The sequence below is a fragment of the Acromyrmex echinatior genome, chromosome 17 (assembly GCF_024713525.1).
Source record: "Acromyrmex echinatior isolate Ae372 chromosome 17, ASM2471352v2, whole genome shotgun sequence".
NCBI classification, from domain to species: Eukaryota; Metazoa; Arthropoda; class Insecta; order Hymenoptera; family Formicidae; genus Acromyrmex; species Acromyrmex echinatior.
In genome coordinates, this window is record NC_141868.1 from 7,142,549 (window position 1) to 7,170,142 (window position 27,594).

The 27,594-nt window shown below is 28.2% G+C and overlaps 1 protein-coding gene across 2 annotated transcripts; it reads left to right on the forward strand.

The window, feature by feature from the left end:
- Positions 1–17,481: 17,481 nt before the first annotated feature.
- LOC147906953 (uncharacterized) lies at positions 17,482–27,374 on the forward strand. 2 transcript variants are annotated; one of them, XR_015547983.1, is made up of 9 exons: positions 17,482–19,412; positions 20,592–20,869; positions 22,122–22,280; positions 22,614–22,872; positions 23,030–23,095; positions 23,978–24,064; positions 24,341–24,382; positions 26,250–26,904; positions 26,985–27,374. XR_015547983.1 is itself a non-coding variant. In XM_087415168.1 (8 exons), the coding sequence occupies exons 1-8, from the start codon at positions 19,140–19,142 to the stop codon at positions 26,289–26,291; spliced, it is 1,206 nt and encodes a 401-aa protein (XP_087271294.1). In that variant the 5' UTR covers positions 17,482–19,139; the 3' UTR covers positions 26,292–27,374. The 2 variants fall into 2 exon arrangements, 1 of the variants encoding a protein (XP_087271294.1); XM_087415168.1 differs by having other exon boundaries at positions 26,250–27,374.
- The last annotated feature ends 220 nt before the right edge of the window (positions 27,375–27,594 follow it).

The following is a 27,594-nucleotide window of genomic DNA, read 5'->3' on the forward strand; positions in this document are numbered from 1 at the left end:
TATATACTTTAAATTATTACAATAAAATTTATTTAGGGTCATTGTCCACACACACTAACTGTCCATTAATTAGTACATTATTTAATTTACAACTTATATTTCAGAGACGTGTCTTTTAAAATATATAATTAAAATACTGTATATGCTATGTGTGTGTGTGTGTGCGCGCGCGCGCGCGTGTGTGTGCGTGCGTGCGTGTGCGTTATGAAGAAAATTGCATAGCATATTTGAATTTAAATTCAAATAAATAGGTCTGTAAACATTTAAAACACTTTCAATTATTCGATGTTAATCGCTATTTTAACTCTTTATTATTCACATGCAAGGCAGGGTTCGGTTCTATTCAAGAAAAAATTATTTAACATGTACATTTTAAGACGCCTATTGTTAATTGATATCTTTATATAAAGAATGTTTAGAATATCGTAAAAAGTTGAAGGCAACTACATACAAGTTTAAGATAGGGGAGACCGAGGTCAATTGATTATAGAGGTAAGTAGAATAATCGAAGCTACATTAAAAACAAAACACGTGGCACACGCGTAAATGTGTCTGAGCACGCAGCAGTGACTGTCGCTAAGTCTGCTGTAATATCTTGTTGCGAACACATCTATGATCGAAGTTATACAATTTTAAAAAAATTGTACACCGAAGTAAATATTTTTATTCTTAAAGTTTTTGTTTTACAATCGTATATGATTATCTGAAATATTTAATTTCTACTTAGATAGTAAGTGTAGTTCTTACTTAATATAGTCCAACAGTTTTTTTTTATTTATGTGTCTTTGTTATCGTATATTATTAATGTTTTTAAAAAATGAACGGATGGGGATAGTAGACTAACCACATGGATTGATTTAGTGACGATTCTTATAGTACTTACTCAAAATTTTATTCCTTTAAAGAGATTTTCAATGATAAATGTTATAAATTTAGTTCCCTTATGTCCAATCTCGAAAACTAGGTTTATTTGACGTGTTTTTGCACAAAATGAACAAATTTTGCAAAAAGAAGTATTGTTTTGTCCTGCGAAACGAATGTTTGTGTTTAAAATATATTTTTATAAAAGTTTTATTATAATAATATGTAGCCAAAGATGTAACTTAAAATACATTAATCTTTATTTTAATAATCTTAATCGAATTACCCCGGTCCCGGGGCTAGTTGAATCAGATGGAATGCATTAGAAAAATGCATTTTTTTCATATTAGTTATTAGTTTCTTCTTATTATTAGATAGTCAAATGTATGTAGTAACTGGTGTAGAATTCATTTTTTCGATAAGTCTCTTAATTTCGTCTGTAAAAATTCGAAACTGAAAAATGAGTTTATTAGTTCCGGTCTCCTCTACATATTTTCTACATTTTTGACGTCATTAAGTGATTTATTAATTTATCCAGTTTATGTTTATTGGTATCTAACAGCGAAGAGAAAATGTCTTATGTCTGCTCTCTGCTCCTTCTCTCTCTCTCTCTCTCTCTCTCTCTCTCTCTTATTTTCTCTTCTTTTCGCACTCCTATCTCTCACTTCGGCATATATTATTATAGATTTGTTCGCGTCGCATGCTCCAAATTAACAGAGAGTACTTGGATCACAGGTAAGGTGGCGGTTGGAGCAGTTACATGTGCTCCAATGTTCATAACACGAACGGATTTAGGACAAATGAGCACCTAGACCAAAATGAGCATGAGTCACCTAACCTAATCCGTGAGATCACTCGAACGGATCGGACATGTATTTCGTTTCGTTTCGGGTATTTTGTGTTACCTATTATTTGAAAAGCGGTTTTATATAAAATAAATATATGTTTAATAAATATAAAAATTATATAATATTTTTATATTATATTATATTATATTTCATTGTATTAATATTATTTTATTTTATTGTTTTAATTTTTCTAATTTTGTTTATTTTATTTATTTATTTATTTTATTTTATTTTATTTTATTATTTTATTTTAACAATATTATATTGTTATATTATATTTTTATATTTATATTAAAAACGCGTATTTATTAAATTTTTATATAAAATAAATAAATAAATAATCTGAAATACTTTATTCGATATAATATTGAGTCATCTAAAAAGTATCCGCGGTTTTTGTCAATAGATGGTGTTGACCATCAACACCATCTAGTGACAAAAAACCGCGGATGACCCAATATAATGGTTTTCAACCATTACGCATGCATGCGTAACATGCCCAATCATATCACCTTCTGAGGTGGGCAAATGGAGCGTGCTCTTAATTGATCCATGCTCTAACGCGACACATCTAGCCGGCATATTGGTTCCGATGACGCGACGTATTAGAGCGTGTTGGGCATGTTGGAGCGTACGACGCGAACAAACCTTCCGTCTTTAGTCGCAATGTTTCGCGACAGCCAATCAGAAGTATCAATAATTACTGTGAACGTTACTGATTGGCTATCGTGAAACATTGCGACTGTGACAGGGTGTTGTGACTTATTGCAGATTGCCTATTAAAAGGTCTCTAAATACTAAAAAATCTGGTACTGGCTGTTAAAAAGTACTTTATTCTTGTGATGCGATGCCAGAGCGCAGATTTAATTATTATTTAAAATAACTTAGAGAATTATTGTTAAAACCTATCAGAACTGTAGAACTCATCGAGAACTATAAAATTTTATGGTTTCAATTGATTTTTTCGAATCTTGCGGTATCACGGGACGTTAGCACCTCAAATTTTCAAATGTTATTTTTTTTAGTTAAATCAAATCAGAACTATTTATAAAACCTATCAGAAACTATAGAATTATTGCGAGTGCCAATGGAACTCTTCTCAAAACTTGCGATGTCAAAAGATGAGGTGCTAACTTTATACACGTCAAGATAACAAGTTGTTCTCCACGTGTGAATGATCCTGTAGAAGATGATACAGATCAAGTTGCTAACGTGTTGCCAATCATATTTTAGCTAATCATAGAGATTAATGGTATTAAAATAATAATATGATATTTTGTTTTTATTTTTTGATATATCAAATTGTTAATAATAAGTCTAATTAATTTTAAGTGCTTTAGGTTCGATTGCATCAATGTTACTTTGATTTTAAGCGAAACTTAAAACTCTCTCTGCCTCGTTTTAAAATTGAACAGAGACAAAGAGAGTTTTAAGCCTCGCTTAAAATTAAAGTAATGTTGGTGCAACCGAATTTTAATCAAACAATAATATATTAATCTAAAAGACTCAAAATTCAAAATTAAATGTAGATAGGACAAATTAGTGTCAAGTGCAGTTAGTGCGTAAATAGTACGTAATAATTCATACTGAAAAAAGATTTATAAAATTTGAATAAATATTTCTTTATTGATATCCCGGTGATTTCATATATAATATTTTTATATAAATATATGTATATGAATATATATATATATATATATATATATATATATATGCAATTCTATATAATTATATATAAAACATTTTTTTTCGGGTAGTATCTACCAATGTGTGGGACCATTTGCTTATAAAAAATAAATATTTATTTAATTCAAAAAATAATATTTAAATTTAAGTATAATTTTTTTAAACAATTATTTATTTACTGCAAGTAAATGATCCCATTGATATGTACTTAAACAAATATGTATTTAAACAAATATTTATTCAAATTTCGTAAACTTTTTTCAGTATACGTATTGGGTATTCTTCGAGCTATCATTAATAAAAAATACAATGTAAAACGTTATTTTAACAAAAGATAGTATAAAAGAAGGGCAAAGAGCCAATAACGTATAAAAGAATTATAATTTAAATAAACAAAACTAATACAAAACAATTAAAATAAAATAAAATAGAACAAACGTTTCAACTCCAATCGAGTCATTTTCAATGCTCTTACAATAATATAAATATCGTTCTAAATTAAAAATTCGTACATAATCTTACAATATTCTTACAATTCCTTAACAAAAAATTTCTTCTTTCTGTGTAATACGCTGCGAGTCATTTTTATCAAGAATTAACAAAGTCATAAGAAAATTCTGGAAAAATAACCGTAAACAAAAAAAATTAATATTAATCACATAAAAATTAATAATATGATAATATACCTTAGTAAATCTGTTAAGAGTCCAATAATACACAACGAGAAAAAAATATGGTCCATTTCGTGGTACAATAAAATAGTCTGTTTAATTTAATAGGTTATTATAAGCAAATTCGCAAAGGTACGAGCATCTGACTTACACGATGTCAAAAAACGAAATGTCAAGCAGAAAAACATTATCGAGAACGGAAAACGGAAAAATAGGGGGAAAAGGAAAGATGTTAGAAAGGAGAAAGAGAATGTATAATGTCAGAATACAAATCCGGCAAAGACTCCGTGTCATTTTGTCTATTAATCCCATGCTTCTGTTTTTTAATATGAATCATTTCTGATATCAACCTTTTGTTGTATGAAGGCTCTATATCCAATATTTCTACTTTATCCCATTTAAAGTTATGATTCTCCACCATACGATGGTTGGAAATCACTGATGGAGATTTTGAACTTATATTGATATCGGAAATATATTCATGCAATCTGGTCTTTAATTGTCTTTTAGTTTGGCCAACGTAACTGGCATCACACTCCTCATAAGATATTCTGTAAACCACATTTTGATTCTGAACGTGTTCCAAATCATCCTTTCCTCTCCTTATAAAACTTCTCAATGTGTTAAGAATAATAAAAGCCAATTTACAATTAAACATATTAACAATAGGTATAAATCTTTCTATCGTATTAACATATGGAATCGTAAAAAACCTCTCCTCAGTGTCATCCTTATTCTTATTCAAATTATTAATCTTATTAATGTGATATTTTATTCTATTATGAATAGTCGAAAAAATAAAACATAACGGATACCCATTCTGTAAAAAAAATCTTAATAGCGTCAATCAAATTATTTTATTGGAATTTCGGATGATACAAACAAAAAATCTTATCCACGACTCCATAAATTACACCTCTTTTATGACAAAGTGGAAGGTGTGAATGGGAATTAAGAAATCTGCCGGAAAAGGTTGCTTTACGGTATATATTAAAAATGAGATTCCGTTTTTCGATAATCAACATCGTATCTAAAAAACTTATTTTTCCATCAAGGCCAATCTCCATGGTGAACTGCAATCTAGTATGTAACGAATTAAAAATATCCAAAATATCATAAACACTCTCGGAAGGAGCGACTAAGATAATATCATCGACGTATCGGTAGTAAAACAGTCGACAAGGCAGCATTCCAATAGCCATTTTTTCAAAATCTTGCATAACAATATTTGCAACAATAGGTGACAAAGGTGAACCCATAGGGGTCCCAAAAATCTTGTATATTTTTTTATTAAAAATAAAAACTGTCGAATTCAGAACCATACGAAAGGCTATCAAAAACTCGTCCAAAGGAATTTTAGTCTTCTTGGACATAGCATCCCACCTTACAACCACACTATCAGATGCCAAATCTATAGGTATATTAGTAAATAGGGATACCACATCCAAGGAAACCAAAACAGAATCTGATTCCAATTTAACATTTTTAAGTTTATTAATCAAGCTGTTTTTTATGAAACTAGGAAAGTTATTTTAACATATCTCCAGTTTCATAATAAAATTTCATTATTAAAACGATTTTGACAATGATTACCCCATCAAGTTTATTTTTAATACTATTAACTATCGATTTAGATCTTTATTCAAACAAAAAACTGAGACAATCAAATAAAAAGAAAGATATTAAAATAGATAAAAAAAAACGTCATGGTTTACTTTATCATTCTTACTACAATATTTATGAAAAGTATAAGAACATCATTAAAAATCTTGATATCAGGTTATCTTTCTTTCTAATCTTAATAAACTTGATGGGATTTTTTTTTTATTAAGGCTCAAAAGGATTCACTTGATTATGATTCAAAGAGAAATGTAGTATACAAAATAAATTGTAAAAATTGCAACGCATTCTACGTAGGACAGACTGGGAGAAACTTGAATACTAGGATCAAGGAACACCGTAATGACAAAAAAATTGAAAATCTGTCAGTCATCTCGGAACACAGATTACAGTTTGGACATGAATTTGATTTTGATAACATCAAAATATTAGATAATGAAAGATATTTGGGGAAAAGATCAGTGTCGGAAATGTTCAATATCAAGCTATAAGATAATCGTTTAAACACACAAAATGATACCACTGAATTTTTACACTATTGTTATTTAAGCATTCTTAACAAGTTTTGAAATCATATTAGTTTTATTAATAAGGTTTTCATGAAAAAATAGAGTATGTTGACTTCAATTTTAATTTTTTGACAAATTAATTGGTGACTTGTCAAAAACATCATTATACATCAGTACATCATTATAATTTTTTAATCTATGACTTTTGAATATGTACATAATATAGACTACCATATGTGTGACTACCTTTATATATTCATGATTCAAGTGTCTTAAATGTTTATTTTATTCTATGACTTTCCTTCACACTCAATATAACGTTTTTAATGCTCATTTTTGAACGAATGTTGTTTAATATCGAATTGAATGGCTCTTGCTTAATTCACGTTCTGACACATTATTATAATGTTTTACAGTGTGCAGTAGGTAAGTCTTTTCAAGGAGTGCAGTAGGTAGTCTTTTCAAGATTCGCTTTCCTCTCCATCACTGTCTTGCTCTAATTCTTTTTTATCCTATAGCAATCGTTCAGTCATACAACAATTTGATAGTTACACTCTCAAATTTGATATTGAGAGATTCTACTTGCTACACTCTTTGATTTAATATATCACATGATGTACAACTAACAACATTAGATGTAATTACTTCATCATTGAAGATGACTCGAATGGAGCTGAAACGTTCGATCGATGTATGTGAGAATTGAAATATATTAGTGTGAAGATCAAACGCACCGACTTCTGAGCTATTATTGCTCTCAATCGTCCGGATATTTCTGATTGATGATTAAATTACATATAAAATTCTATATAATTGTATAGAATTATAAATAATTATATATAAAATATGTTCATTTATATATTAGGTGTTGGAATTAATTCGTAGCGTTTTTAATGAAAGAATGTTATTTATTTCACATGAGCATTAAAAAATACATTAATGAAAGTACTTCCCATCACTTGTAAAACGCTACGAATTAATTCCAACACCTAATACAAATATAAAAAAATTATATATAATTTTATATAATTTTATATAATTTTATATAATTTTATATAATTATATATAGAATATTTTTTCCCAGGAAATTGTTGATTTTTTAATATTTTTTAATGTTTTTATGTGTAAAATAACTGGAAGAATTAGGTGTATGACTTTGCTTATACCGTTTTCGTATAGATAGCTTTAGCGGTAAGTAGTGATCGAAATAAATAGATCATAGACTTCACACAATAAACTTGGGCATCTGTCAACATAACCCCATAGAAACATTAGTCGATTTGTGTCTGCATCATAAAGTTATTCTCGATTGAAAATATCAGTTTACGAGCCAAATTCTTGTCATTTGTGGGAGGTTTTAATTTTCTGCTTCAATATGAAGAAATCTGCGGCTGAGGCTCATCGAATGCTTTCAAATATTTATGGTGAAGCCGCTATTAGTGAAAGAACATGTTGTAAGTGGTTTCAACACTTCAAGAACGGTGATTTTCACGTCGAAGACCAGCATAGCGGTGGAAGAGAGAAGGTTTTCGAAGATGCAGAATTGAAGGCATTACTTGATCAAGACTCTTGTCAAAATCAAAAAGAATTGGCACGATCATTAGGAGTGATTCAATCAGCCATTTCAAAACGTCTCAAAACCATGGGAATGATTCAGAAGCAAGGAAATTGGGTGCCGTACGAGTTGAAGCCGAGAGATGTTGAACGGCGTTTGTTTGCTTGTGAACAGCTGCTTGAAAGGCAAAGACGGAAGGGCTTTCTGCATCGCATTGTGACTGGGGACGAAAAATGGGTTCATTACGATAATCCCAAGCGCAGAAAATCATGGGGAGTTCCCGGCCATGCTTCCACGTCGACGGTCAAACCGAATATTCACGGCTCCAAGATCATGCTCTGTATTTGGTGGAACCAGCTCGGCGTAGTATATTATGAGCTGTTAAAACCGACTGAAACAATCACAGGCGATCAGTATCGAACGCAATTGATGCGTTTGAGCCGAGCATTGAAAGACAAACGGCCGCAATACAATGAGAGACACGATAAAGTGATTTTGCAGCATGACAATGCTCGATCCCATGTTGCGAAAGTGATCAAGACATACTTGGAAACGTTGAAATGGGAAGTCCTACCCCACCCGCCGTATTCTCCAGACGTTGCTCCCTCTGACTATCACTTGTTTTGATCAATGGCACACGACCTGGCTGACCAGCACTTCCGGTCTTATGAAGAAGTAAAAAATTGGATCGATTCGTGGATCGCCTCAAAAGATGACCAGTTTTTTCGACGCGGGATTCGTATGCTGCCCGAAAGATGGGGGAAAGTAGTGGCCAGCGATGGACAATACTTTGAATCATAAATGTATAACCAGTTTTTTACAATAAAGCCTCGAATTTCGGAAAGAAACGGTATAAGCAAAGTCGTACGCCTTATATATTTTATGAAAAATTATATAAAATTAAAAAAAAGGAGGTAGCTAACCTAATTCACAAAACAGTTATATAATTCCATAAAAAAATGGATGCGATTTTGGTGATCTTCACTTGCAAAAATAATCAATATGATTAAAGTATCTTCTATTTTTAGGAACATAATAATAATAATGAGGTGAATCAATCGGTGTAAAAAAAATACTTATTTAAAAAATTATCCATTTTGCTCGCGTATTTTTTTTAAACTATTGGTTTTCTTTACACCAATTGATCATCAAGTGCATTGCATATTACATTATAAAAACACATCAAATTGAATATTCTGTACGCTTCTTTACTTTTTTCACTTTTAATATTTAACAAAATAAGTTTTTTACATTTATACATTTATTTTGAATTAGAGCTAAATGTTATTCGATTTATCTGACAAAGTATAATAGTTTCTTTCCCAACCATAAATACAATGATTTATTTTGCAAACATTAATAAATTATAAATATAAATTTTAAATTTTAAATTTAAGTATTAATTGGTAAAACTTTTACATTTATTAAAAGTAACATGTTTCGCTTATTAAATCGGCAATATACAATAATTGTAACATTAAATATTAATAACTCTATCACTTTTTCTAATTTTTAAAGTGACATTGTATATGAATACAGATCCTCGGCAGACGCTTCATGATGATCGGAATAAATATTATCGGAACAAAATGGACTGCTCTGCCTAATAGTCTTAATACTCATACGGATGTGGCAGAAATCTAAAGTTTATAATTTCTTTTGATCTTGTGGAATAAACCCTGACGTCCATACTCGAAAATAATTATGTTATATATAGTTATTATGTATAGTTGTATTTTGTATATTAATTATCACATTGGTAATTTATAAATTAGCTGGATATACACGATGTTTAAACCTTTTTAGTTTTGTAAATTTAGTTTTATGATCTTATTTAACTTGTTTTACTACGTGTATATAATATTATATAAGATGTTATTACGGCTTCTCTCGTATTTTCAGAAATACTATATAAAAATTGATTCACATTAAGTTAGATAATACTTTGTCATTTATTTGAAAGTTGACGTATACAAATAAATAATAACTTAAAAAAATTAAAATTATAAAAAAATTAAATTATAAAACAAAATGCCTATATGTGTTCTCCTTAAAATTATTTAAAATTTATAAATATAAGGTTGTCATGTGTGTGTGTGTGTGTGTGTAAAAAAATAAGTAAAATCAGTACATTAAATAAGTACAATTACATATGCATTGATTACCAAATAATTATTTTGAATTCAAATAAATTAATGTGACCTAATATAAATATGTTTCAAATAAATAGATACATTAAATAATTTCTTATTAGTTATATTATTTATTAAATATATGTAAAAATGCTCATAAAAATTATTGATACATATCTATGATTATATTAAATATTAAGTATTTTTATAATTAAATTCGTTTTTTTAAATTAATTTGATTTGTACAACTCGCATTATTCATAAAACGTGCATGTGTATCAAATAAATCATACTAAATATTTTATTCGTGGACAAAAATCGTGATATGTACATTAATTATTAAAGACATAAATATATACTTTTGCGTACTGAACACGAATGGCCAATTGACTATCGTCAATTTTCGAAAGAAACTGAGATGGGGATACTGATAAGTGAGGATCAAATAATATTGATTATCTGGTAAAATGATGAAATAACATTCAACAGGTATAAACAATATAAATTAATCATTTAAATCGTAGATCTCTTTCTAAATAATTACAGTTTTTGCTAAACTGCGATAATTAAACATGCGATAATTAAACATTAAAATTAATTAATAATTATATTGATATCACTTGTCATATTAATCATCACATAATATTATATATCTTTATAAATAGAATTACATGATATTTATAATTAATTATGATAAATAATTAAGAGTTAATTTTTAAGTATATAAAATATGTTCGCATATGTTAACATGATGAAAAAAATCTATATACTGTCATTTCGAAAACGGGAGATTATTGTTGAATATTGCATTGTAAAAATCGTAAAGCAGAATAGAGAAAGAAAAGCTACAATTCTCGCAAAAAAAGGAGGACCTACTAAGCTTTCTATATATGATTTAAATGTAAATAATCAAGATGTATAATTTTTGTGAATAACTATATTTAAAATAGATATATTTAGTACATTTAAATAAATATATGTAAAATAGATCCTATGAATCAATTTTTCTAGTTTCCTTCAGTTATGAATAGTACAGTATGAAAACATCAATATCGTTGTAACAGTATTGTGGGTGATAGAGCAAATTTGACATTTTGTTGTTTTTTTAATTTGTATTAACAAATTCCTATAAAATCAATATAAATTTTTTAAAGCAACTTCAAAAGTTTTGACTTTGTTTTCCCATTATTAATATTTAATATTCTTCTACACTTTTTATTTATTATTTAGTTTTTATTATTTATTCTTTAGTTATTCATAACTGTTTCTTTGGTATCTGAAAATGTAACTAAATTGAAGTTTTATAATAACGTCTTAATTTTTTACATATCCATTTGATAGAATTTATGCGAGCGTCCAAGTTGTCGTAAATAATAGTTTGTAATTTACCATTTATTAAATTATCTATGTTGAATAGTTTTTACACGTTATATTGCAAATAAAACAGAAGTAAAAGTTGGAATGGGACTTTTCCACAGGATATAATTAATTCCATTTGCCACGTATGTCCTATATACAGGGTGAATCAGAATAGTTGATACCATTTCTTTATCCTACGAGAAAATTATCGATGAGTGAAAAAATCGTCGATTATACACCTAATTGTGACTTAACGATACAGATCGGATGGATGGATAACATCGTGCGAATTACTGGGCGCACTGAGAAAAAAAGTACATTTTTAATATCTTGTCATAATTTTCACAACTCAATATCAAATATGTCAGTTTTCGCTTCAAATCAGCAGTTGGCATGATGTTATCCATGCATTCAATCAGTATCATTAAGTCGACAATTAGGTATGTAATCGATAATTTTCTTATAGGGTAAAAAACTGGATTAACTACTCTGATTCACCCTAATATTAAATACAAGTGTATAAACACGTAGTAGAACGTACAATAATAGAATAATCATGTATCCAATCTTTCACAAATTAATACATAAATGTCTAAATAATGTCATAATATCTAAATCATTTCTCATTTGACTGAGTTTATATATTTTTCAATGTTATTTTATATATTCAAGATCTTTTCTTACATTATTGGTTTCCAATTTAATACAACTATTTTCGTTAAGTATAATGAAAGCATTATACCTCTTTCGGTTGTAATAATACAATTTTGATCATTGTGGTAATTTTAATACAGATATATAATCCGTAATAGATCTTCTATTCTTTCTAATGCATGAGAAAAATAATTTAATTATGGTTTGACGTCAACTTCTAAAATTAAATGTATTTTGGTTAAACCATATAGAGTTTTTGATGTTATGACCAATTCAAAATTTTACAATTAGAACGTTTGATTTATATTATATTATAAGGGGAACAATATATTCTATAATATTATAAAAATATGTTTAATACTTTTCAGATTTATTAGATTGCATTTAGATAGACGCAATATTATCAGAATTTTGATTAACATTAACTTTAGCACAATCCGGCAGTTCAATAATTGTGTTCAACATAAGTCGAGCGAATATGCTGTATTCTTTTATGTCGTACATGTTGTATCCTGTAGTATAATGGAACGAAGTGATATGTGTTATAACGAGAAAACATCTTTTCGTGTCTGTCAATATAGTTTTGAGTAGTGTATAGAAGTTATTGCAATGAGTTAATTTGAATTTCTGTATGTCATATTGCTTTGTAATAAGTACCTGATGCACATAGATGATGATATATTCTGTTTCATCCATAATGCACATAATGTTCCATTTAAACTTGTTTACATTTGATGAACTACATAGATAACACATGCATTATGCATGAAATGAAAAACGTTCATAGTTAACAGGAAAACATTATTTGATAAATAATTCTGCAAATATACATGATGACCAACGGGAATTGAAACTAAATAATTATTTCTTTGTAACAAGTAGGTTAACAGGAAAACATTATTTGGTAAATAATTCTGCAAATATATATGGTGACCAACGGGAATTGAAACTAAATGATTATTTCTTTGTATTATAACAAGTAAACCGAACAAAATGAATCAAACGCGACTTTGTGGAGAAAACTTGTCAATTTTATTATCACCATATATATGAAAAAGATGTGTAATTATTTAACAAATGAAACATTATAAAAAAAAGGGCAAAAATATGTTTGCGCGCATGAATCAATAGTCCGATACGGATCGCGTAACAGAAATAACTCTCTCTTATAAACAATAAGAACTTTAATAATAGAAATCAAGCATAATGCCGGGTTCCTGTCCTGAACCACGAACGTGAACATAAGCGTCAGCAGAATTTTTTTATGACGGAGGAGGCGGGGGCATAAATCACAAACTACATAAGCACAAAGTACATAATGTATTTTGCCATTTTTTGTAATATTTCAATTGTTAAATAACTAAATATTATATATATATATAATATATATATATGTATATATATATATATATATATATACAGGGTGTCTTACAATTATCGAAGTTTTTAAGAATTTCTTTTTAAAAACATATTCTTAGGGGTAATCACGAAAATCAAATAACAAAAATCTAATACAAAAATGTCGAGGCTACAATAGCACACAATAGTTTTTAAATTATAATTGGTTAAAGAAGAAGTATGTAATTTGAATACTATTATAGCCTCAATATTTTAGAATGTTCAAAAAAATCCAGAAATAATAATAGAGGCTCTAAAAGTAAAATGATTTTTTATTTATAAGCATTTAAAGTTAATTTATAATTCAAAAAATTATTGTAGCGACATTTTCATACTAGAATTTTTATCTCAAAATTTTCTCAAGAATATGTCCTTAAGAGGAAATTCGGTAGTTGTGAGACATCCTGTATATATACACAGTAAAAAAATTTTTCTGAAATTTAATACGTTTTATATATCCTAAACGGTCCACTCAAATTTTTATATTAATTTAATATAAGATGAATATGTTAGAAAATAACACAAATATTATGTAAAAAATTAATACATGAAGCGGAATACTATAACACAATTTAAAAACAAATTTTATATTAAATTGACACATTTATAATGTTAAATTTAATTGAAATTAGATGCTGTTTTAACGTTTTTAGTTTAGACGATGCTTTTGTGATATTTAACATATGCAATATATAGATTTAACAAATATTATTGTTACAAAAAGAATATAATACAAAATATTTACAACATATACAAATAATACAAAATTTTTTTACATATCAAATCTGTAACTAATAATTATAATACAGAATATATTCCAGAATATATTCTCAGTTCAAGCAATGTTGAAAAAGGTATGAGATAACAAATTTTATAATATAAAAAGTATAACTTAATTAACGTTTTGTAATGCAATATTATTATTCGCATTAGAGCTAATTTGGAATTAATTTCATAACTAAATTATTGAAGCATAACTGACAGGGATTTTATATCGTTGTGAAGAAGGATTTTATTCACTTTATTTCGATGTGTCAATTTTTCTTTAAGTCTGGCGTTATTATAATGTTTGTTTTTGATTTCTACAAAGTAAAATAAGGCCTCTCTTACTGCAATTTTTGACCGACTCGCCCCGATTACTTGTAGGCGTGTTTCTCGTCCTCCCGCACCGTGACTGAATGATGCAGTCGGACGGCTCATTGAGCTGAAGAGACGTGCCCTTCTTACATATAGGCGATCTCAGTTTCCTGCGGACTGGCAGCGCTATAAAAATTGAAATGTGAATATTGCTATTCGTCGTGAGAAAAAGTCCTTTTCTACCTCTCTTGCAACTGATTCCTCGCTTCAATTCTGAAGAAATCTCCATATCCTTGGCGGTGCACAATCCTCCTCTACTTCTTCCTCTGCACCTTAGAAACTCTTCCTTCCTGAATAATCATTTTCTTGATACTCTATCTGCTTTGTCTTATTCCTCTAACTCTTTTTTTTTCTCCTTCTTTTTTTCTCTCCTCACGTTCCCTCGATCTTCAATTTTGCTTCAATTATGCTCTTATTGTGCCTTCTTCAATGTCTTGATTCTCTTCTCTATATGTTAAATTTCTCCCTTTCTCATAGTATTTTCCCCTCCTCCTGGAAACATTCAATCATTCTTCTCATTTCTAAAACTAATAACCCCTTTTTTCTTTCATCTTTTCGCCCTATCTTGCTTCCCCCTTTCTTCTCAAAGCTGCTTGAATGTATCTTACTCAATCTGCTTCTTACAACTTAGTGCCTTTGTCTCAAATTTTAATATCTTTCCTTCCTGTCAGTTTGATTTTCCTTGATCTCACAGCATGACGACAGAATTGCTTCATCTCTGACGTCGTGCTTCGTAATTTTGACAATAGCCGCCTTATTTTTATCATTGCGCTGGACTTTACAAAGGTTTCGATACCGTCAATCATGACCTACTTTTAGTCAAACTCAAGTTATGCGATCGTTCTCATTCAGCTCTCTCGCTAATCTGCTCGTTTTTTAAACAAACAACACGCATCCTCGCATATATATATATTCCTTTTTTTCTTTCCTCCTCTACTCGTGCCATTCTCTCTGATGTTCCCCAGGACTCATTTCATTCTCGGACTCTTACTCTTTAATATTTTTGTCTCCAATGTTTCTCTGTTCTCGTCATGTATGCAGATGACATAATTCTTCTCAAATTCTTTCATCCATTCGATGCTTTAAGCAATTTATTCTGCTTTGAATATAGGCTTAAAATCTATTGCCGAATTGGTCCATTAATAGTGCCTTGCATCTAAATCATCCTTCTAAATCATCCTTGCTGATTGTCGGTTCCTCAACATTGTGTTATGTATTCAATCTTTCGACATTTCTTTCCAATTCCTCGCTCCTCCTCTATTAAGATTCTTGGTGTCAATGTTAACTCGTCATTCGAGTCACACGTGGCCATCAAGTATCGGGCTGCTTATGCTCGTTTACATTTTCTTTATCCTCTTCGCCACATCTCTTTCTGTTCTCAAAAACTCCTCCCTTCTCAATTACTTGTTATTTCTCTATTTGATTATGCTGATATCGCTACGTTCCAGCTCTTAACCAACATTTGCTAAATCGTATACAGCGTCCAAAATTCTTGTCTTCGTTTCTCCTATTGTGTCCGTAAATACGGCCATATATCTCTGTATTACCAGAGATCTGGCTGGCTTAAGATTTGGCAACGTTTTATTCTGTACCTGTGCTGTCTTATATTTTCTCTCCTTCGCTCCAATACTCCTCTATTTGCGACGTCTCCTTCAGTTGAACTCTGAACATCATTCCTTTTTTAACTGTTTTGTCACCAAGTACCAAGATTACGTCTATCCTTCCTCATATTTACAGTCCATTAAATTCTCTGCCGTTTTTTCTTACACTTTTGTCAAATATTTTAATTCCTTCCTGATTCAATAAAAACCTCTCCTTGCCTGTCCTCCTTTCATTTCGCTGCCTCGCGTTTCATCGCGTCACTCACAGTATTTAAACGAGATTGATGATGTAATTGATGTTTGCGAGTGTATATACACGCGCGTGTGTATGATTTCAGCTACTGGTTTACCTTTTATTGCATTATTATCTTTTTCTGGTTTTGTTACTAGTAAGCTTTGTAACAGCAATTTTGCTGACGCCTATTTGCAAGTTACTATTGTCTATTGTATTTATGTTTATGTTAACTATAATCTATTGTATCATATTTTATGTTTATTACTTTGTTAACATGTAGTCTTTTACATAAAGCTTTACAATAAAAAAACAATATATATACATATACATACATATAAGAAAATGTAGAACTAAAACGATCCCCGAGAGTTGACGAAAATTTCTACTCTTCTTTAGTAGCGCCACAACATTTGCACAATGATATTACATCACTTGGTCTGTTCGAACTTTTTTTTGTGCTTTTATAAACTTGCTATGATGCAGCTACAGCATCGATCAGAATCGATCTGAATGAAATACTATATTTATAAACATATGCTCTCAAAACACGTCGATCTGTAAAAAGATAAAAATTTACCATTATATAATCCCTATTTATTTTAGTCAAGTTATACTTTAAGATTTTTATTAAAAGAGGTTGTATTTTACAAATTTTATTACAATAATGATTAACTAACTACATTAAAAATTATTAAGCATAACATTTACCACGATTACAATTAAATCGCGATTAGTAATCTAATACAAACGCAAGAAAGAGATAAGAAAAATTTAATTACCAACTTTAATTTTTTAAACATTATTGTAAGTAATATCTGCGATATTATGCTTTTATTGCAAACGATATTACACAACAATTTTATTATTTTGTATTAATTTAATATTATATCAATAATCTAGACTCAAAAGAACAAATTGCTCTGTCATATGGTAAATGAATTATTAGCTTTTTGACAATCAATTTCGAATGATAACTAGTCCCGATTTTATAACAGTAACATTATGTTATACATACGTTTCTTTTCCATAATCTATATAAATCAGTACCTGTGTCATTTTTGTTTTTCATTCGATATACTGAAAGTTAAATTTTAATAATGAGTTACAAGACAAAAGGCAAATCGATTTAAATCAAATTCTGATAAACGTATTTTCTTACTAAATAAATAAATAATTATTTATATCTTATAGGACCATATATAAGAAACACAATCTATAGAAATCAATACCTTAAACTAAAAATTCTAAACTAGAAAGTTCTAACTAAAAGTTCTAACTAAATCTAAAAGTTCTAATTAAATCTTAAGTGCTTGTATGACTCTTTGTGAATTTAAATGTAAAATACTTAATTAATTTAAAATGCGCGCCGAAATGATTTTTTGGTTTTCAAACACAAACTCTACTCTAAACTACTGCAGTAATATATTAGGTGTACAAATAAGTTTCCGCCGTTTGACAAAAGACGGCGCCACTAGCAAGCTATGGTTAAAATTGTCTGATGTAAAACATTATATCGTAAGGTTGGACATCTGTTAACAACATAATCTTGAAATACTAGCGATTTTGTATCAGCATCATATATTTTTTTTTGTGCGAAAATGCCGAGTTTTGAGCCGAATAAGCGTCATTTACGGGAACTTTTGATTTACTTCTTTAATTTGAAGAAATCTGCAGCTGAGGCTTATCGATTGCTTGTAGAAGTATATGGTGAGGCTGCCTTAAGTGAGAGAAGTTGTCGTGAATATTTTCAAAAATTTAAAAACGGTGAATTTGATGTCGAAGACAAAGAACGTAGCGGAAGGCCGAAAGTGTACGAAGACGCGGAATTGGAAGCATTATTGAATGAAGATTCGTACAAACGCAAAAAGTAGTGGCTAGCGATGGACAATACTTTCAATAAAACATTATATATCGTTCTTTCACAATAAATGCTTAATTTTTGATTAAAAACAGCGGAAACTTATTTGTACACCTAATAACAATAAATTGACTAGCAATTTGACAAATGATGCTTTTTTTATCTTAGAATTATATTAATAATGTTAAATGACACATTAAAATTCTGTAAATAATTAATTTCTGTTTCGAAAAATACTTTGATAGTGAGTCGAACTCGGATCTCTTGCATTCCGTGTGAGCGTCCTAAGAGATCTGGGTTCAACTCCCGGTCAAGATAATATTTTTCGCAACAAGTTACAGATTAATTAATTACTTACAGATTTTATTATGTCATTCAGCATTATTAAGATCGTTTTAAGATGTAAAAAAGCATCAGATTGTTGAATTGATAGTCAATTAACTCGTGATATTACTGCGGTAGTTTGCTTTTCAAGACTGAATAACTATTATTCTTAATTATAGATAATTCACAATAAATTATATTATTATTACAAGAATAATTTTACGTACCTTTAATTTACAAAAAATATATTATGCGCAATAACTACTACATACTAGTCATAAAACACTTTATCGAAGTTATTAGTTTCAATTCAAAACGATATGTCGTTAAAAGTATCGTAGATAAAAAGCATTTAATAAATACTTTAGAACCTAGTGTAAAGACATAATATTGCAAAGATAGTTACGTTTATAGTTGTTTATAATCTGTAATAATACACACGAATAAAAAAAATTCAGTGATATTAGCAAGCTAATCTAGATCTTCGGTGTGTTTATTCTGTCATTCAATACTTGTTAGTTAATATGTACATATTTCATTTTTCAATATAAGCACCTTATATAGTAATTCTTACAAAGTTTCTAGAAGGTTTGCAAAAACTATTTGTGAAATTCTTATAAAAAGTATCAATACTTGTTTGGGTTTTGTACGGCAAGAATTAATTTGAACTACTTGCCGACGACTGGAAATTATGACGAAGACGCTACAGGCTGCATTGGCACCATTAATAATCTTTGGCTCGTTCTTCGGTTTGGGTTTATTCGAATATCCTTTTGGACATTCTAGGCCATATCTTTCTTGCCTATACGTCTTGGTCATATGGAGCTTTCTTACGTACTTTGTTTATTATCCAGTCATCTACAAGTTTTTCTTGTTAAAAATAACTGAAATAATATTCTGGCCAGATTTCATAATATTATTCACCGCGATTGCATCGATACTTAACAGCTTCTTTTATTTTAAGGTAAAAGTGTTATCTGTACTCAATGCATCGAATTTATATGTAGTCCCTAATATTACTTTTTCAAAATTTCTTAACTTTTTTTTAACATTTTTTCCATTGAGAGCATTAAAGGCGTCTTGAATTCACAATTATGAGGAAATGCACAGGACCCTACACAAATCACAAAGAAAATAGGTTTCGGTTAAATTGCTTCAAATTTTAATATCTTTTAATTCATGTCAAGCTTTTCTCTCTCTCTCTCTCTCTCTCTCTCTCTCTCTCTCTCTTTCGATTTTGCTCCAGGATCTTCAGAAAATCGTCACATCTTGTACCGAAAAATAATCAAAATAAGTTTTTTTTATTAACATTAGTTATGAATACTGTGTAATACATCATAGATATACTACTCGTATATACAGATACGTCAAGGAAAAATCTGTCAGACATAATACAATATCGGAAAAGTATCATATTTTATAAAATATTATTACATCCAGTATAAAACATCCTGAAAAAAGTTCTATTTTATTTTTTAATTCTAAGAAGTGTGTTAGGATTTCCAAAGAGGCAAGGAGACTCACAAAAATCAAGCACTCTGTTCTGTGAGAAGAGCAAGAGAATTTATATAAATCACATATGAATGAAATACCTATTATATTCCTGTCGTTCATTCTGCGTAATACTGAGAATGAACGCAAAAATAAAATTATAAACATACCGTTTGATACATATACAAGTGTAATAAAAAAAGTTTAGTTCAATTTTTTATACTTATTCATATAAAATATGAAAACTCTCTGTAGTTCATAGAACAAAAAATAAGACACTTGAAGGCTTGTGCTCGTAAAGAATTTTAATTAGCTTGATATAAGCTATAAATTAAATATTAAAATTTAAAGCAATTTGATTAAAACCAATTTTCATAAGATTTGGGCGAAGTTCTTCATAAAAAGTTTTTGGATAAATTAATGTTTATATCATTATTTACTGTTATGTCAAAAACAGTTTAGTAAAATTAATGTTTGTGTTTATATTATTCTCCCAAATTAGTTTTCAACGTAACATTTTTTAATTTTATATTTCAAATACTAATCCTTCTTATAACTTTTTTATCTATCACATTTTCTATACACATTGCAATAATAATTTTTATTCAAATGTAACTTCCTTTTAAGTCGCAATTAATTATATTTTTTAAAGGAATTGAAAATGTGCTTGCATGAACTTTCCTTACTGGACGACATAATGAAAGCAGTCGGTTCGCCAAAGAAATACCAACGTCTGCGTAAATGGATAATTCGAATAATAATCGGATATATTGTATACGTGTTTTATCAATTTGCAGACTGTGCTTACATCCAATTTATGTTTTATAATCTGAATTATAAATGTTTTGTTGTTACGTGTATGATATTTTTGTTTTCTTATGGAGATTTTGTACATATATTAAGTGCTCTAATTTGGGGAACTATCCTTAGGTTAGTATATTTGTGAACATTTATTTCGTAAACTATTTTTTATTGATAGAGTGCATCAAAATGTTAACAGCCTGTGTGAAAAATGATTTAAACTATCTAAGTACTAAAATTTTACATAACATTTTGTCAGTATTAGCATTGAAATTATAAAGAATGTATGTAAGATAATCTAAATGGGAAAATGATAAAAGTTTACTTTATTATACACATATATATAATAAATATAAAATGCAGGGTAGTATAGTTGGATAGTAAATAGTTAAAACTTTAAAAGTTAAAAAGAAGTTAAAAAGTTAATAACATTTAACTTAACTTAGTTAATTTTAAATGCATTAAATTTTAACTTAACTAAGTTACTTTTAAACTTTTTAACTTCTTTTTTAAGTTAAAAAATTTTTTTGTCTATAATTTTTTTATTTAAAATTTTTTAAGTTAAAACATTTTTTTATCTCTTTTAAATATCTTAGAAAAATAAGATATAATAAGATATAATAAGACTAAAGGCGTATATTCGTAATCTGTTCATATTTTAAGACCATCTTAAGTAATTTCTTAAGATGCTAATACAGCCCTCTGGTTTATGTAGTTATGCCTTATGCCATAAGCCTTAGTCCGGATCTACAATAGGTGTTTTAAGTCATAAGAAATTGACCAATTACAGTCAAATATTCTTCTCACATTCGATTGTAATTGGTCAATTTCTTATGGTTTAAGACTTATTAAAAAGTAACTGATCTTATATCTTTTCTATGTGCTGGCTGTTTTTAAAGTTATATAATTTATATAATTATATCGTTATGTGTTATACATTATACTTACATCACATATGAATAAAAAAATTTAAAATTTAATTTACTTAATAATCTATATTGTAATTATTTAATCTCATTTTAAGAAAAATTAGGACATTTTGATCTAAAAAATAATTTTTTTCAAAATTAACTTTTTTTTAACTTAAGTTAATTCAATATTGACTTAACTTAAAAATTAACTTACGTTAATTAAGTTAATTTTTTATTCCTCCAACTTTTAACTTAACTTTATTAATTTTGTAAAGTCATTAACTTTATTCAGTTAAAAAAAAACATTAACTTACTCAACCCTGATAAAATATAGTAGTACATAAAAACAAATAACAAAATTCTAATTTACTGACTTCGATTATTTATTAACACAATGATACTATACGTATATAATGTATATATGTTAATTTTAATTAAAAACATAACCAAATCTCTTTCATTCAATTCAGATACGTAAGCTTTAGTTTTCATCAAGTCAATGATCATTTACATGTGCTCTATTCTGATCTTTTTGAAAATAATGCAGAGTATAGAAGAAAAAATAGATCTATTTTAGTATGTCAACGGATAACAGCTGAGGAACGCAAGAAATATATATGGATTATAATGTAATTTTTTAAAAAATATTACACACATATGCTCGCGCATATATGTATGCATGTAGATGTACAGTATGCATCATTTTAACTTTTACATTGTAACTCAAAAAGTACAAAAAATTTAAAAAAGTATTTTCTAAAATACAACAGTTCGGAAATGGCACATTTTGATCACGTTATTTTTAGTTTAAATCACAATTATATTATCTTTTAAATCAAATTCTATAAACGATAATAATTACTATTGACTGTTATATGATATAAATATGATTATTTACTGTTAGTACTACTCTTACGTGCTTTATGGTTTAATTAATTATAACAGTTATGATTTCTTTACAGGCACGTTCACCTACGACTATGTTTTATATCTCACAAACTAAACAAAGTATTCAAAATATCAATGTTACTTCAAATGCTTTGGTACTTCATAAGAGCTGTAAATATATGTGTCCGTATATATGAGATACTTTTATATAGAGAACAAAGATTATGGACACTAAAATATACTTCCAGAGTTATAAATCATTCATTTATTTTCATTTCGTACAGCATCTTATTTCTCACATTGAATTATGTATGTCAAACTGTTTATTATAAGGTATAGTAAAATTAAAACATTATTAATTATTTATAACTAGAATTACATATAACTAAAATTATAAGCACAAGCAACAATTTTGCAACATTAAAATTACACATATCGAAGTTTTCTTTTACATGACGCAATCGTCTGAGTGTAAATTTTTCAATTTTAGATAAACGACACAGTAACAATTCTTTACAAATTGTCCAATAATCTCGATGAGAAGTTACGTGATTTGGTAAATAATGACAAGATTTTATGTAGAATTTTGATTATTATATACATAATTTTATTAACGCTCATAGAAGTTCGGGCATGTGCATAAATATCATTGAATGATTATGTAAAAAATTAAGGCATAATAACAGTAATTGTGTTATTTGTTTTTGTTATTTAATTTGTCAGGCATTCGTTTTTTTGTTTATTATAATTAAAACAGAAATTGTGTTATTTGTTTACACACGTTAAGATACTTATTCACACATGTTAACGCCATAGGTAGGGTGAGCTAAGAAGTTTTATAAATTATTTTTTATTTTATACGCAAAAGCGAACATCTGTAATTTATTAATCTTATAATTTACTATCAGTTTCCTATAAAATAAATATTATGCATTTTAGCACATGAAATCAGAAAACATTTTATGAAACTTTTACAATTAGTGTTATACGTACAAGTATTCTAAAAAATATATAAAAGAATATATCTATTATTAAATTCATAATGTTAAATTGGATCTAAGTTGAGTTATTTTTAATCATTTCTATAGATCGCCACTGATTTTTTTCAATATACCGTTAACTTAACTAAAATAGTTAACTCAAGAGAATATATTAAATTTGTCTAAACATTAATTATTATTAATACGAACACTATTTACTCTGAAACTGAAAAATGGATAGGCTTTGACACATATTGAAATTAAAAATAAAATATTATTTAACTAACAGGATTGCTCTTTTGATATCTAACAGTGTAACTTATTTGATAAATTACACTTTATAACATTGTCTTAATTTTTTCTATAGACATTTAATAGAATTTATGCGTATATCCGAACTTTCTTTATGAAAGGTAATGTATATTTAACGATTCATTTATTTATTTAATTTTAATTAGATTTTACAATTTATATTGCAAATAAAACTCAGGGAGGTAAAATTTGGCATGGGATATTTCTACTATGGATATAATTTTATTTGCCAGGTATGTTCTATGTTGAATAAAATTGTAATCATGTAATAAACGTATACATATATAATATAATAGATCAAACACTTTTACATTCTATCCTGTAAATTACATTAATATCTAAATAGCAACATTATATTGGAATTAGTTCTTAATTTGTTATCTTATTAGTTCTGCATTTGTTTATTTTTCATTGTTATTTTATGTATCAAAATCTTCTTTTACTGTTATAAATAATTTAACATAAATATTTTCATTAAGTATAATGAAAGTATAATATATTTCTTTCAGATGTACAGTGGAGTTTTAGCCTTCTTTATCAATTTATTGCAGGTACATAATCCATAACATGTTATAAGAATGTTATAAGAAAAACCTCTCAGAAGTGCGATAATACGTTTGCTGAAGATTTTTTTGCGCTTAACATGATACCGTCGACAAAATTTGTCATGCACGTCAGGATTTTAAGTGAATCGAAATAAATTGAAGCAAAAATATTTTTGGCTATTTGTGGAAAGAATTCAGGTAACCCAGCGTGATTTAACATATTGAGCAAACTGATGCATTTTGTATGAATTGTCTTATATTCGGTATATATTTGCTGACATCAGAATGGGACACGTTATAAATACAGCAATATGATTGCATGCAATCAATTGATGAATTTCAAAAACAAACGGTCAGCAATAGCTATAAGTTATGTTGTCTACGAGATGACAGTAATATAACAACAATGAGTGATTAATCATTCCATCTTGAGCATTATGAAGAAAATATGACGGCAACAAAATATATGTGATATCCATTCATTGTTGCGTGTATGTCTTCAAGCTTTGAAATTTTTTAATCGGTTCGTAGTTCGTTGCTTAAAAAATGTTATCACGAAAATCATGCGCAAGCATTATGCATCTCTGTCGGCAGAGGACCACAGAGGAGATGCATTAATTCATAATTAAGAATCACATGAGAAAGAATATAAGGAGCGCAGCGTTTCGTATGTGAAATAATCCTCAAGGTTTAATGTGAAAATACCCATATTACAATGGAATCCTAATTCCAACATGATAGCAACGTGATGACATCTTGAATTTGTGTGTCAAATGATTTCAATTAAGGTATCATATTGCTGTTAAGCGTAGCAATAATACAAATGTCGACAAACTAGAGAGCAAGGTGCTTTCTCATTATGTGAAATATTCTCATATGAATTCTAATTATGGCAAAATTGATAGCATTTTAATGGCATCACTTCTAAATATCGTATTCAGCGCGAAAAAATCTTCGAGAAATGTACTGTGTAATCACACTTTGGATAGAATAAACAGTGATTTTTTTGTCGCAATGTCTCCAGGAACACATGTTGGTTTTATATACGTTTCTTAAATATTTATAGAGCATTAGATACGGGGAGATCCCATTTGCCTACAAATCGATTGCCTACAGTATCGTTTATCTACATCACTTTTGCCGACAGTTCGTTTGCCTACATGCATTTTTGCACAAATAAAAATTTTAGAAGGAGTTACTTTTGCCTATATGTATTATTGCCTACAGGTCAATTGCCTATATGCATTATTGTCTACAGTTCACAACCTTTCACGCGAAATAAGAGTCATCTCACACCAAAAAATGGGTGGATTAGATTTTTTTGGAAAAATATTCCAAGCGGACACCCCATTGTTCACGTGACAGATTTCCTAAAAATATAAATTATTTTCTTACTTAACTTTAATTTTATATTTGTGCGCAAAAGTGCATGTAGGCAATCGAGCTGTAGGCAATAATTTTTGTGTACAAACGAACTGTCGACAAAAGTAATGTAGACAAACGATACTATAGGCAATCGATTTGTAGGCAAAAGCAACTATCTCATTAGATATGTTAGAAAACATATATAAAACTTATATAATTTAAAAAACTTATATAAAACATAAGTGAACTAATAGATGTTACTTGGAGTGTAATAGATCTTCTATTCTTTCTAATGCACGAGAAAATGGTTTGATTATGTTTTGATATCAACTTACATAGTTAAATGCATTTTGATTAAACCAAATTAGATTTTCAAGTTGTTACGACAATTTTGAGATTTTACAAATAGAATATTTGGTATTCTATTGTATTATATTATAAAGGTTATGTTATATTATATTTTATAATATATTATATCATATTATAACTTTTTTTAAATATTTTTCAGTTGAATGTGCTGACAAACTTAGACATCTTTAACAAAACTTAATTAATTTTAACTTCAGCGCATTCTAGCAGTTATTGTGCCAGTCGACGCAAGCAAAAATACGTTACGCATACTGTATAGTTTATGACTTTTTTGTAGTGCGTATTGTATCTATACAGAACGAAAGATAATTTTATCCTTCTTTATTATTCGGTGAATAATAAAGAGGAATCATACATTATGTGTAACTCAAAATGCATCTGAAGCGATATTTGCTATGGCTGACGAGAAAATGTTTTCTCTTCTAATTTTTCAATGTAATTTAAAGTAATGTATAAAAGTTTTAAAGGTTATTGAAGTAGATTAATTCGAATTTTTCTATGTTATATTAATTTGTAAGTATCCGATAACACATAGATGATGGGTGTATTTCGTGCATATATAGATATTTCGCATATATAGATATTTCATTTATCTTTATTTACATTCAGTGGACAGCAATGATAATTCATGCATTATACATGAAACAGAATGCACCCATAATTAACATGAAAACATTATTTGATCAACACGAAATTCTGTGAAGTTTAATAAGAAGAATTTATTCGAAATACGAGTAGATTTAACGGAAAAGTGACATATACATATAATTCGGTTATATTACATAATTGTAAAGGTAAAATTATGCTTAGTTATACTCGAACATTTGATTGAAATTATTTTATTTAATATTTAGCTATAAGCACTCTTTTTCAGTGTGTCCTCTTTAACGAAAATACGAACAAAATACATAAAAGTTATGATATCAAAATAGACAAAAATAATATTAAAATAGAAAAATAGTACATTAAATAATTACAATCACATAAGTATTATCAAATATTTAAAAAGTTGATATAAATTAGGAATCTTTGTTCAATGTAAGTCTAAGTTCCTAATAAAAATATATTTAGAAAAAAATCTGTATTATCTGCAACTTTTAAGCCAAGAAGAAGACTTTGCTATATTCACGTTTTTTACTACTTATATTCACAGATCCATACAGATCCATTCTTTCCGTTGACTATCTTTTTTTTTAACCTATTTTGTAATATATTGATCTCAACATATATAATAATTTCTTCGGCGATCTCACAATGTTCTTATCTTATCCATTTACAATATGTCTAAAAATATTTTAAGATCAAATAGAGAAAATCTTTTTGTAAATTTCAGTGAAATATTTACCACTTACTGATTTAAAAGAAAAATTAGAACGTTAAACATGTGTCTTAATTATACATATATACGTTTCTGTATAATACATAGGCTCACAAAAAAGAAAGTGCACCTTGTGCTGAAGACCCAGCTATTCTTATATATTTTG